We start from the raw sequence: 13,829 nt of genomic DNA, 5'->3' as shown, positions 1-13,829 counted from the left end.
GAAGCTCGGACTGGACGATGGGATGGATCACTCAATAATTGCTCTGTTCTGTTCATTCCCTCTGAAGCGTCTGGCAATGACCACTGTCAGAAGACAAGATACTGGGCTAGATGGACCACTGATCTGACCAGGTATGGCTGTGCTTAGGAGACTGTGGCTCAAGCTAGTCTGAGTCTCTGCTGAACCTATTCACAAATTAGTGCAGCATTGTAAGCAAATCCTGAGTAGAGTTCAGGCTGCTTCTACACACTGTGGTGATCGGTGTATTGAAATGACATTGGCCCCAGCCTGGCAACCATTTCAGAGCATGAATAGCTTTACAGACCTGAGTAGTCCCATTAGTCCATAAAGTACTCAGGTGCCTAACTGCAGAAACAGGGCTATAAAACAATCAGTCAAATCAGGCTCCCATAAGGGCCTTAATGTATGTAATTTGACCACTGCAGGCTGTAGCCTTAGAAAGGTCGATTTGAATGAAAAATCTCCTGAAAATAGCTAGTGAGAAGTTGTTGATTAATAATATATATTTTTCAGGCTGTGCTGCTCCAGGTTCCACCCCCTCAAAAAAACCCACAAAAATAATAGGTACTGTTGTCTTTCACTAAAATCCTGAAATGAGCATTTTTCATGTTTATAATCGGTCTGACCTAACTTTGATTTAATCAAGATAAATAAGGGCCATTTTGAGAAAAGGGAGACTAATAACACAAACTACCCATTAAAAGAAAAAAAAAGAATAAATTGAACAACTGCTAACTTCTCTGAATTACAGTAACTCCTCACTTAACGTTGTCCCGGTTAACGTTGTTTTGTTGTTACATTGCTGATCTATTAGGGAACAAGCTCATTTAAAGTTGCGCAGTGCTCCCTTGTAAGTCCTTTGGCAGCTGCCTGCTTTGTCCACGGCTTGCAGGATTCTCTGGAAGAGCAGCCCCTCCTTGCGGGGATTAGAACCAGAGGGGGCCAGTAATCCCCCCATCAGCTCCCCTAAATTCCCTGTAAAGTATGTGGCTCGGCAGCTGCCCAGCAGCAGTTCAGCTGTCCCTCCCCCCACTGCTGTGCTGCTCCTGCCCTGCCCTGTGCCTTGGAGCTGCTCTTGGGAGTTTCCTGCTTGCCGGGGAAGGGAGGTGCTGATATCAGGATGTCCCCCTCCTCCCGCTCCATACCCCCTCTCCACAAAGCGGAGGAGGGGGACAGGGCTCCGGGACAGAATGGAGGGAGCTTGCTGGAAGCTGTTGCTTCCTGTCTGAACTGGCTGATCTGCGTAAAAGAACAACGTACTTGAAGTGGGGTCAGCGTACTCAAAGGGGCAGTGCACGTCTCTCTCTCCCTCTCTCACTCATGCAATCACCTCCCAGCACTTTGGAAAGTCAGCACCTGTGCAGCCGTGCATGTGCTGTCAGGAGGAGGGAGTGGTGTATAGCCCCGCTGGATAGCGTGGGCTCATCCTCATGTTCAGTTTTTTCAGGGAACTGTTTGCAGCTACTGCCCTGCATCTATTGTGTTTCCTCCCTCCTGCCTCAGTCCATGCTGCCTTGTAGAGTGTGAGGCTACATTAACAACAGCGTATTAACCCTTGAGGGCTCAGCCGAGTGCTGGTTCATCATTTAGCAGCAAGGCATTCCCTGGGAAATATTCCACCCTCTTACTCCACAACCTCACCCAAGCTTCACAGTCATTCATTGCTGTGTACAATATTAAACTGTTTGTTTAAAATTGTTTAAAACATATACTGTATATGTATATAATGTCTTTTGTCTGGCGAAAAGAATTTCCCTGGAACCTAACCCCCCACCCCATTTACATTAATTCTTATTGGGAAATTGGATTCGCTTAACATCATTTCGCATAAAATCGCATTTTTTAGGAACATAACTACAACGTTAAGTGAGGAGTTACTGTAATTGTCTGTGGATTCGGCTGTACATTAAGTAGCTAATCATTAAGTGATTTGCATTGATGATGTTTCTGAATATCCTCACTCATGAGCAAGGAAGGGTCAGCATAATCAGATAATTCAACATGCTTTAAAAATGGTAAGAATGTTAAAAGAACCTTCCAAGACCATAGCTGATCTGTCAGCTACAAAATATAAGAATTAGAATAAAGCCAATAACATCACATAAAAAGGAGCAAGGTTCTCAACAGATAAGGCTACTGCTCAGTATGTTAAGAACCAGGCTATCCTTGCCAATGGTCAGGACAAGAGGCTGGCCTGGTGGTTGGAGCAGAGGTGACCAGGTGTTGTGGCCTGAGCCCAAATCAGGAACTGAGTTATCAAGTCCAGGGAGCAAGCCAAAGCCGAGATCCAGGAATGAGGAGCTCGGCGTCAGAGCCAGAGCATCAGCTGGGGCAGGGGTATGGTGACTATACGTCCCATTTCGGCTGGGGCAGTCTCCTTTTTAGGTCCCGTGCCAGACATCCTGACTTTTTTGGTAAAGCTGGGTATTTGTCCCATTTGCTTTTGCCAACTGATCATCATTGGCAGGAGCAAACAGGACAAATGCCCAGTTGTGCCAAAGTGGGGTGTGCCCCCAGTAGAGGGGTGCAGAGGAATGTTTGGGGAGGCAAGTGGCGGCACCAGGCAGCAGGGCCCGGGCTGTCAGCTCAGGTAGGTTGGCTTGGGTGAGTGGTGACGCCAAGCAGCTCGGACTAGCCCTGTGTGGAGGGAAGCTCGGGCAAGCCTGGTGGGGGGGCTTGGGCCAGCCCCACCTGTTGTCCCATTTTCACTTTGGGAAAGAGGGTCACCCTCGGCCGGGAGCACATATGCAGGCATGGAATTCTATTGAGTAGCTAGAGTCCCAGCCCTGCATCAGGGTTTAAGAATATGTCTGCTGGAGCCTTCAGCCAGTCAGAGGAGCAGGTTCATTAGGTGAATCAGCAGAGGGCAATAAGCTGTGTCTGGATTCAGCTGTGGGTCCCTGACACAATAGAGGGGATCACTCTTATAACTTGTTTCTGTGGCAAGATATTCAAGCTTAATGAAGAAAGATCAAGTCCTTAAATTTCTCCGTATGAGTTAGTATTGTACCCCATCCAGTGGCAGATCTTGGTATTGCATTACTATCTCTTTTCTCCTATCTTCCTCGAAATGTGTTAAATCACTTGATGATTCCCTGCTCTGTTCATTCCTTCTGGGGCACCTGCCATTGGCCACTGTCAGAAGACAGGATACTGGGCTAGATGGACCTTTGGTCTGACCCAATATGGCCGTTCTTATGTTCTTATGTAACCGTTGCTGTTTGCAGTGTTGTAGCCATGTTGAACACAGATATTAGAGAAACATGGTAAGTGATGCAATACCTTTTATTGGACCAAGTTCAGTTGGTGAAAGAGACAAGCTTTTGAGTTTACATAGATCTGAAGAAGAGCTCTGTGTAAGCTCGAAAGCTTGTCTCTTTCATTAGCAGAAGTTGGTCCAATAACAGGTATGAACTCACCCAGCTTATCTCTTAAATGTAACCAAACTACTCATTTTCGAAAGTTATGTTCGTCTGTGATACAAAATCCACAGATACCTTATAACACAGTCCATATCTCTTGGGGTTAGCCCAAAGACTCAGGAGTTACTCCAGCCGATAATTGGCCTTGTTTGTTTATTTATTTAAATTTTGCTGCATTTCAGAGCCCACTTAAAAATCTGTATTTGTTTTTGAAGGGGTGGTTAGACTAAGAGATTTCCACTTGTCTATAGCCAAAACATTACTACATTTCCTTCCTTTTGTACTCTTCCTACATGTGAATTTAATAACACGATGACCAGGACTTGTCAATGATGGAGGTAGGCGATGCTTTAAAACAAAATTATTAATTGGTCACAAATTCCATTGGGAATGAAACCTCATTTTTATTACATTTTAAAACTCTGGAATACTCATCCACCTTAAAACAAAACTCCATTTCAAAGGCATCTTTATAAAGTAATGAGAAAATTTGCTCCAAGAAAATTAATAAGCCACTCCCTCCTTCTGTCCTAGCTTATATGTTTCTGGTTACTTTTGTTATTATTATTTAGTATTTGGTATTACTTCTTGCCTATTTTTTCTGCCCCAAAGAGCTTAAATCCATATTTTGTTATTTTTAACTCAAATGCAGCTCTGATGTAAACTGTCATAAAATACTTATCTTCAATGACAATTTCTGTACTAATTTTATGAATGGTTTGCATACGTATTCAAATTCCTCCCCCCTACAGCCAACTTTTTTGTAAGATGCCAATATAAGTAATTATGATAAAAAATAGTGTTAATGTAACATCTTCATACTTTCTGTGTCTTAGCAAACATTTTTACGGACATTGATAATTTTAAAATAAGAATTCCTTCTACTAACAGTACCGAGAAAGATTGGTATGGCTGGAACTTTTTCTGAGACTCTATGCGTGTTTGGAGGGCAAAATGTCATGCCAGGCTACTTTATGTTATTCACATAGTCACTGATTCAGGAAGGCACATAAGCATGTCTTAATTCTATCCCTATTCAGAACAGCACTTAAGTATGTGCTTAAGTCCCATTGAGTTGCCATATGTTTAAAGTTAAGCCTGTGCTGAAGTGTTGTCATGAATAGGAATATTTTCCTAAACTGGGACCATGGGTACACAGCCCATCTTATGAGCCTCCGAGCCCGGGGCAACAGACTTGGACTCACAGGGCTTGTGTTACGACACTAAAAATAGCTGTGTAGATGTTGCTGCTTAGGTTGGAGCTTGGGCTCTGAAGCCCACCCCTCTCCCTAGGCTCCCAAGCTCCAGCCCGAGCCACAATGTCTACACAGCTACTTCCAGTGCTGTAGCATGAGCCCCATGAGCCTGAGTCTGTCGGGCTGGGCTCAGAGACTCGCTGCTGGTCGCTGTGTAAACATATCCAAAGAGAGCAAATGTTTCAGATCAAGAATGTATTAAATAGCTTTACCCAGCCAAAATAAATCCTTCAAGCCCCCTTTAAAAATCACATAACTACTTTTAACTCCGTATCTGGTTCTGAAAATATCAGCCACTGCGAACAACCTGCACTCATGAAAAGTGGTATTGAAAAGGAACTGACTGGGAGTATTTTTACATGTATGTCTAAGTTTCTTTGACTTTCTTTTACCTATGGTCTGGCAGTCTTGTGTTGTATGACAGTGAATGGCCTGTGTTATCTATAGATGACAATATCAAATAGTTTTAAACTATGTGGCCTAGTTCTCCATTTCCCTGAGGCCATGTAATGCTGCTCTGGCAGAGTAAAGGGTTCTAAAAGTGGGTGGAAATGGCCACCTCTCAAGTTGGTGTAGAACTAGCATAAAGGCTCTAAACTGCTGCTGGAATAGCACTGGTGCTCCTTGGAGCACTGTGTTCAGCTCGTGGCTTTCTTTATGGTCCACCTCACAACCCCAGCATATTCAACAGAGAAAGAGAGTGTAATTTAACCCTATTATTCTGCTCATGTGGTTTTAGCCTCCTGTGTTTCCTGGCCATGGGTTAGTTGTCTGAACTTGGCCTTAGGCTAATCTGAAAGTTTTCAGTCAAAATTTGCATTTAAACTGGCTGTATAGCTTCATCTATGTGACTTGGAACAGTAAAAACAGCATTTTTTAAAGCAAACAGCTATTTTATGCTACCTAAACAGCTACATTATATTCCACTATTACTTTGTTTCTTTACATGGTTCACATATGGGGATGGAGTGGAGTGGAATGGAATGGTTTGCCGACCCAGTTACACAGGAGCAGCTATCAGTTTTGCCAGCTGGGACTTTGGAGTTTTTCATTGGATCAGAATTCTGGGGCTGGTGGAAACTAAGCAAATTATATAGAGTTGTTTGCAAGAAATGTGTGTCAGCTGCATTGTTAAGACCACATCTTCTGCCAGCTAATCTGTGTGCTTTACAATAAGATTAAACACAGAGGTGCAAATAAAAGCTAAGAGATACCCCAAATAATTAGTATCTCTGAAATAAATTATCAGAAGGAAAACACAGGGATAGTTCTAAGGACTTGTTTGTTATGCTGTTTGCAGGGTGAAAAAGGATTTCCTGGTGCTCAAGGTGTACCTGGCCAGACGGGTTTCCGCGGCCCTGAGGGACCTCCAGGGCCTCAGGGACCCACGGTAGGTTGCTGACTTCTCTGTGTGTGTGTGTGTGTGTGTATGTGTGTGTGTGTGGTTTCAGAGTTTACAATTTTGCTCAGAAATGTTGTAAAATATACTTAGTCGGGATCTACAGAGTTCCTGCTTGGCTAGTTACTGAAAGTACTTGATAAGAGCAGAGGCATAACACTTCTGCTGCCTGATGACTAGCACTAGAGCCTATGGACCATATTCAGAGGGGAGTCCAAATAAGAGTAAATGACACATAGCTACAGAACTATGTCTTATTCTGCTTTCCCCCTTGCTTGTTACTCTGACATTACTCATTATATTGCTTCATAGACTGGGGCTGGTCTACACTAGAAAATTAGATCAACCCGGCTACATTGCTCCAGGGTATGAAAAATCCACATGCCAACCTAAGTCCCCGTGTAGATAGCACTAGGTCAATGGAAGAATTCTTCCATCAGCCTAGCTACCACCTCTCGGGAAGGTGGATTACCTACTCTGATGGGAGAACCTCTCTCATCAGCACTAACAGTGTCTACACTGAAGTGCTACAGCAGCTCAGTTCATAGGCGCTGACTCCATGGGTGCTCCAGCCCTGGAGCACCCACAGAAAAAAATTAGTGGGTGCTTAGCACCCACCGGCAACCAGCTCCCCCGTCCCTCCCAGTGCCTCCCGACCACCGCAATCAGCTGTTCCGTGGTGTGCAGGAGGCGTGGGGGGTGTGGCGGGAGCAGTGACAGGGCATGCTTGGGGGAGGGGTTGGAACTGGGTGGGAAGAGGTGGGGGTGGAATGGGGGCAGGAAGAGACGGGGCGGTGTGGGGGTTTGGGGGAAGGGGTCAGGTGGGGGCAGGGCCTGGGGAGGAGCAGGGAGGTTGAGCACCCCCAGGGCCTGGAGGAAGCCAGCGCCTGTGACTCAGCTGCAGCGCTGCAGCATTTTAAGTATAGACAAGCCCTTTGACTCTCACCCACTGACTGCACCACTGTATCATTTACATGTCCCCACTGCATACATCACCTCTGAATTTTGCGTACTGAGGGCACGTCTACATTGCAAAAAAACCCACAGCAGCAAGTCTCCAAGCCCAGTCAACTGACTCCGGCTCATGGGATTCAATTGTGGGTCTAAAGATAGCAGTGTAAACATTCCCACTCAGGTTGGAGCCCGAGCTCTGAAACCCTGCAATAGGGGAGGGTCTCAGAGCCTGGACTCCAGTCCAAGTGGGAACGCCTATATTTTTAGATCCATGGTGCAAGCCCCGAGACCCCAAGTCAGTTGACCCAGATTTTGAGACTTGCAGCTGCAGGGTTTTGTTTGTTTTGTTTTTAGTGTAGTCATATCCTGGGTGTAATAGAGGGTTATGGCTCGGCTGAAATTTTCCATCAAAACTGTTTCTAACTGTTTTTTGATTTTCTATACTGAGCAGTTCTTTTGCAAAAAGTGATTGCTTTCTATAGACTCTGTAGCTTTTCTGCTGAAAACTTTTGGGTTTTGAGTTTTTGGCAGAAAACTTAAATATCTGTGGAAAATGTCAATCAAAGGGTATTTTTGTTTTTTGTCAAAACTTTCCATGAGGGTTTTTTTTTAAATTATTATTATTATTATTATTATTTTTAATCAGGCTCCTTCAGTGTAACTAAGTAACATTCACGCCAAGAGGCTAGCAGAGAGAGATGTAGCAAAACAACTAACAGGAATGTGCCATAATGTCTCTGTTGAAGTAGATCAGCTCCTGCTGGGACTTACACCTTCTTCCAGCTCCTCATTGTGTAAGTTCAACTTACACAACATTAAGAGGTTTAAAGAGATATAAAGAAGTCCTAAGTTTAAGGGAGTTTACAACAGCATGATGGCTGTCACAGGTCCAGTCGAGCTCCCGCTGCTGGACACTCACTCACCACACTGCTGTGTGTGTTTAATCCTCTAGATTCTGAACAGAGCCCATATACTGTTCCAGTCTTGAGGCCTCTGGACACACTCTTGGGGTACAGATCCTTTGTCTAGCACCCCATCCTGAGAGATGCAAACATGCAGCCCACTGCTAAGCCCCTGGAATCAGAGCTAACCACTCAGACTCCCTCATTGTTTAAATACACCCTTTCCCAGAGCTTCAGCCCTGGGGAGTTCTGAACCCACAGTTTACCACTTCAAGGGATACATGGTAGGTGTTACACATACAACGTGCACAAGCTTTGCACAGGATTCTAACACCATCGTATTTAACTGCATCAGAAATACACAGGTCTATACCAAAACAATAAACCCTACATGAGTTTCCGTGCCTCAGTTTCCTCACCACTCCAGCACACTCTTTGGGTTCTGGTCATAGTGATCTGGGGCATCCAGGATCTTTCTGCTGCAGCGCACGGCTTGTGTTCTGAAAAATGGAGCCTTCTCTCCCCAGCTAGGCTTCTCTCACCTCGGCTGGTCCGTCCCCTTCTTTCCTCCTGCTTAAAGCTTCTTTTGTGGCCCTGTGAGTCTCTATATGTCCCACCACCAATACCTGAAACAGACAAGCTGGAGGAGGTGGCTTATAGGTCAGAGTGCAGTCATTAAAGTTAAGTACTCTCCATTGTGCTTAGTTTGGTGTGTATTTGCTACAGGTCCTGTCAGCCCATGGTGGATACACATAGTCATAGAGGCATTCATTCCATGATACAATAATTTTCATAACAGTGACTTCACAATATTAACCAGAATTCATAAGTTGCATGGACACATTCCCCGAATACCACAATAACATCTATTGCATCTAATGTCATCCTCTTACACATCACCTCTAAATTTTGCCCTCTCTATTTACAGTTGGTGTTACTGCAGCCCGTCATTTAATCAGAATGTTTTAAATGTAATATTTTAATTTTATATTCAATGCAATAAAGCAGTGTGTGTGTAAAGACTATCCATACAGGACAAACACAATAACATTGAGCCACAGATTGTGATGTGGAGTGATTTCTTAACAATTTGCTATCCAAGAACTATGTCTATCATCATGAGAAATGAATAAAACCAAACTGGTGCTACGACAAATAATAAAACAAAAGAAAACTGGGAAAAGGAGAAGAAGGAAGCCTCTTCAACGATCTCTTCTCATTGATTCATAAGAATGTCAAGCTGCATAGGGATTTGCACTGTGTCCTGAAAGAGTGGAAAGAATAAACATTCACAATTATTTAATTAGTTTATTAAAAATTAATTTTATTTTGTCTCAGACAAAGAGTTCTGTTATCAAGAAATCACCTCCTCAAACAACAAATTACTTTGTGTGTAAATAAATCCTCCTTGTAATTTTTGTTTGGATACTGTTTCAATATTTGGTATAAATCCATGCTGTGTTTGCAAGAATGTTGCAAAGGTATTTTGTTCAACTGGTTAAAAAAAATGTTAAGTGGAACAAATTTACTTTTATCAAAGGGGAAGTGACTCAAAAGTACAAATATTAACTCCAGTAGGAATGTTTGTGAATAAGGATGGTCCTATCCAACATGGACCTCTCCACTGTTATGCAATCCTTTGCTATCTCCTGGGTGGACTGTTGTAATGCATTCTGTTTACTTTTACTTTCAGGCCTCAAAGTAATGTATAAACACACATACTCCAGTATTCTAGCCCCTGCAGTCTTTCATTTCCCTTTTGGGTGCAATGGAAGGTGCTGGATATTGTCTATAAAGCCTTAAATGACTTGAGACTTAACTCTCTCAGTGACCACCTCCCCAAATAGCACTGTTGTTTTTTGTTGGGGTTTTTTGTGCCTCTAATGGGATAAATACCTTCTGAATAATCAGAGGGTATGGTAGAGGCTGGGATTTGTACCAACTGTTGTGAATTTTTGTTCATGTTAATTTCTTTAATGCACGGATGTGAACAATAAAAACAAAATAAATGAGTTGTGTGTTCTGATCTTGGCATTATAAATATTGCACAAAGATTTCATACATGTTCTTTTTTTCTGTTTGGTGTTTTAGGGTTTTCCAGGCCTGATAGGTTTAGTCGGACCCAAAGGTGAAAGGGTAAATATATATTTAAGCAAACTTTTAACGTATTATGTATCCTGTTTATTATTAAAGTGATTTACTGACTGCCTTTTCTATAAAATCAAATAAAAACACCACATTATGTTACTATATTTTGAAAGATGTGGCACTGAACTCCCATTTTTTCCTTTTTTAGAACTGTAGCTGCTGTTTTCCAATTTGCTGTGCTGCATATATGAGATTTCATGCATGCGTTTGTGAAGTATTGGCCTGTATTATGTAGGAGTCAGACTAGATCATAATGATCCCTTCTGGCCTTAAAATCTGTTAATCTCCATGTAACAGTTTACAGTCATATGAGGTGTACCAATGGAATAGTTAGGTAAAGTGTAGTAGTCATATAAAAATCCCCTGATAGACTACCTTCTGTTAATGCTTATTTTTCTTACAAATGGAGTAAAAAATGTATTGCATGCATTTTTCCTATTAATTTGTATTATTCTTTCTCTGTTTCTTTTTGTATCATTAGGGAATGCTAGGATTGCCTGGTTTTTCAGGTCTCCCAGGTCTTCCAGTAAGTAAAATAAAACTAGATAAACCTAGGCCTGGGCTACACTGGAGGGGTGAGGGGTGGGGGTGTTTCAAACTAAGATACGCAACTTCAGCTACTCTATTCGCGTAGCTGAAGTCGAAGTATCTTAGTTCGACTTACCTGGCCGTCCTCACAGCGGCGAGTCAACCGCGGCGGCTCCCCCGCCAACTCCGCTTACTCCTCCTGCTGAGGTGGAGTACAGGCGTCGATTCGGGGATTGATTTATCTCTTCTAGACGAGACGCAATAAATCGATCCCTGATAGATCAATCACTATCCGCCGATCTCGCGGGTAGTGAAGGCATACCCCAAGTCCTCTACTTATACAGCATTTCAGTATTCCCCAACCTAATGTCAATGTCAGCATTGTCTCTATCAATTAACCTAAAGATTACAATCTTGGTATCAGCAATTCTTATTCACCATAATGGTTTAAGAACAAATTGTAATCCATCCATCCAGATACTGTATCCACGTAAACTATTTCAATATAGTTACAGGGGAATATAAATGTTCAATAACAAGACTCTGTCAATTTTGAACTTGTTTAGGGTGAACCAGGAAACATTGGTCCTCCTGGAGGTCCAGGAATTCCAGGATGCAATGGTCCAAAGGTAGGGATCAAGTAGAACGTGATGATAATGGGGATTGCCAGGAGCTAAGCTTAAAAATCAGTGAATACTGCCCAAAAGCATTCTCAAGCATTTTCTCAAATGCACGGCAGAGTTCTTTTGTTGCAGCTTGCAACTTCACTGGTTGATCGGAGAGAAATTATGTTCACAAGAATAGTCATGGAAAGCAAAAGTGTTGCAAGTACTTGTGTGACAATCTTTTCTTTGTTTTCTATGTTGTTTTTACCTATCCTGAAGATGCAGGATGATGGGAAGTGGAATAATCATAAGCAATTTCACTCAGCAGTTTGAAATTCTATGTTCTGTATTGTGCTTTGGGCCTCTATTCTTGGTATGGGTATGAGTCCTGAATTGCAGCCTGAGGAAAAGTTAAAGCCTGTAGTTAATCACTTTATTTCAAGTTTTCATTTTATTTGACCCCAAAATAGTTTTCAGCTAACCTTACAGTCATAGGCATAGTTTGGGTGGTGCAGGGGGGCATTGTCCCCCCAAACAGAGGGGAGGTATCGGGGGGAGGGTCATGCGCCACTCCTCTCCTCCCCATTTCTGCAAGCATTGAGCTGCCCTGCGGGGCTTGCTCTAATCGGCCTGGGGTGGGGGCAGAAAGGGGCTTAGTCATTCCCATACTGCGCTTCCCCTTCTGCCCCCCCAGCACTTTTCAGCTGGTGGGAAGCAGCTTTTCTCCTATGCTCTGGGTCCTCCTTCAGCAGATGAATGCCGCCTCCTGGGTCCTAGTGCCCACCTCTTTCCTCTACAACCATGAGTGCCCGCGCAGGGGGACGGACGACCGAGTGGGTGGGGTGAGGAGAAGAGACAGTGGGGAAGGGGGTAGAATGGGGCAGGGGGAAGAGAAGGGGATATGGGAATGAGCAGGGGGAAGCAGGAACCCGGCATGTGGCATCCCCTGGGCAGCAGCAGCTCCAGCCTGAGCAGGGAGGCATCCGCAGCAGCACCAGAGCAGCGACTTCACTGCAGCAGCCAGTGCCAGAGTGGCTGCCAGCAGCAGCTGGGACTCCCCCTTTACACCATCCCCACCTCCCCACCACCACCAGCAGCCCAGGTACCACTTTAGGTGGCGGGGAGACAGCCAGCGAACCAAGGGGACTGGCTTCAGCATGTACGTGTGCATGGATGTGTCTGGGCTCACTTTGCCAACCCAGATATAACAGTCAAACTACGTCTATGCTTACAGTAAAGGAAACTGAATATTCTGTAATACTCTTAAGAGCACAGGAAAGGACTAGTTAATCATGGATAAATAAACAAAATGGATCAGTGGCTTTTGTAACAATTACGTTTATTATTCGCAGGGTGAACAAGGATTTCCAGGGCCTCCAGGGCCAGGAGGTGCTCCGGGCAAACCAGTAAGTGGTAACATTAAGCATAATGTGCATTTCTACCATATAAAGCCCTTAATTCCTTAAAGCTTAAAACCCTTAACAGTTGTTAATATATTAATTAATTAAGCCCCACAATGCACCTGTGAGGTGGGATAATATTAGTATCCCCACTGGCTGGAAAACTGAGTGAAAAGGTTTAGAGAACATTTTCAAAAGTGACCTGATTTTGGGGGCCCAATTTGAAACACATTGGCTCTGAGCTTCACAGGTGATGGACACCTGCAGTTCTTGCTGGCTTTGGTTGAAGTTGTGGATGCTCAGTACTTTCTGCATATCAGGCCTTGGGTGTCTCAAGCTGGGCATCCAAAAACAGGAGGCACCCAACATTAGAAAATACTCTTTAAAAATGTAAGCCTAAGTGACTTACTCAAGGTAAGTCAATGACAGAAGCAGAACCCAGGATTCGTGCTTTAACCGCTAGTGCTTGATTTGCTCTACAGAAATTATATCAAAGGTAAACTATAAACAAGGAATAAAAGTGGAGCACTGTCATTGGCACAAAATCTGCTCCCCTCTAAAGATATATATTTTTTCTATTTTAAAAAGTCCTCCTACACCCCCAAAAAAGTCAGGCCGCACAAATCAAATTTACAATAATTTTGAAATCCCGGCTGGTAGGCTGGGCCACTTTCCAACAACAAATCCATTTCACTGAGATTGCAGTCTGGCGCACAAGGCATGAAATTCATCCTTGTGCATCAGAACCAGCCAAAGTTACTCACCCATGCATTCATGAAAATAAGTCATTTTCTTAAGTTTGCCTCTACTAAACATCTTGACTGTCCTTATCACCTGTGTTATCAGTTGCCTTTTTTAACAATATGTTTTTTATTATTTTTACTGTCCCGAGGGTATTGATGGCTTCAAAGGAGATAAGGTAAGTTATTCACAGTATGTTATATTGAATATTCATTGAAAAGCAAAATTTTGAATTTGCACAGCTGTTGGTAAAAGATCTATAATAGCTATCTTCATCCACTGCAGCTAGAGAGTTTATTTCCCAGAAGAAGAGCGATGCAGCTAACACCAGAATCTAGTATATGATTGCCACATTCATCCTTGGTTACAATTCAATATTTCTTATTTTCTGTGATTACTATTACTGAGTGTTGTAAGAGTATTTTTTACAAACACACCAAGGACCAGGTCCCT

At 43.3% G+C, this 13,829-nt stretch overlaps 1 protein-coding gene across 3 annotated transcripts in view; it reads left to right on the top strand.

Annotated features, from left to right (window-relative positions):
- COL4A3 (collagen type IV alpha 3 chain) overlaps positions 1–13,829 on the top strand; it is a 104,172-nt gene that overhangs the window by 22,678 nt on the left and 67,665 nt on the right. For all 3 annotated transcript variants that reach the window (XM_043522343.1, XM_043522342.1, XM_037909097.2), the window contains exons 3-8: positions 6,000–6,089; positions 10,046–10,090; positions 10,584–10,628; positions 11,197–11,259; positions 12,588–12,641; positions 13,528–13,554. In XM_043522343.1, coding sequence (XP_043378278.1) covers positions 6,000–6,089; positions 10,046–10,090; positions 10,584–10,628; positions 11,197–11,259; positions 12,588–12,641; positions 13,528–13,554 — 324 coding nt within the window. The remainder of the gene's footprint in view (positions 1–5,999; positions 6,090–10,045; positions 10,091–10,583; positions 10,629–11,196; positions 11,260–12,587; positions 12,642–13,527; positions 13,555–13,829) is intronic.

Source organism: Chelonia mydas, chromosome 9 (assembly GCF_015237465.2).
Source record: "Chelonia mydas isolate rCheMyd1 chromosome 9, rCheMyd1.pri.v2, whole genome shotgun sequence".
NCBI lineage: Eukaryota > Metazoa > Chordata > Testudines > Cheloniidae > Chelonia > Chelonia mydas.
The sequence above is the reverse complement of the archived record's forward strand: the minus strand, read 5'-3'. Positions and strand labels throughout refer to the sequence as shown.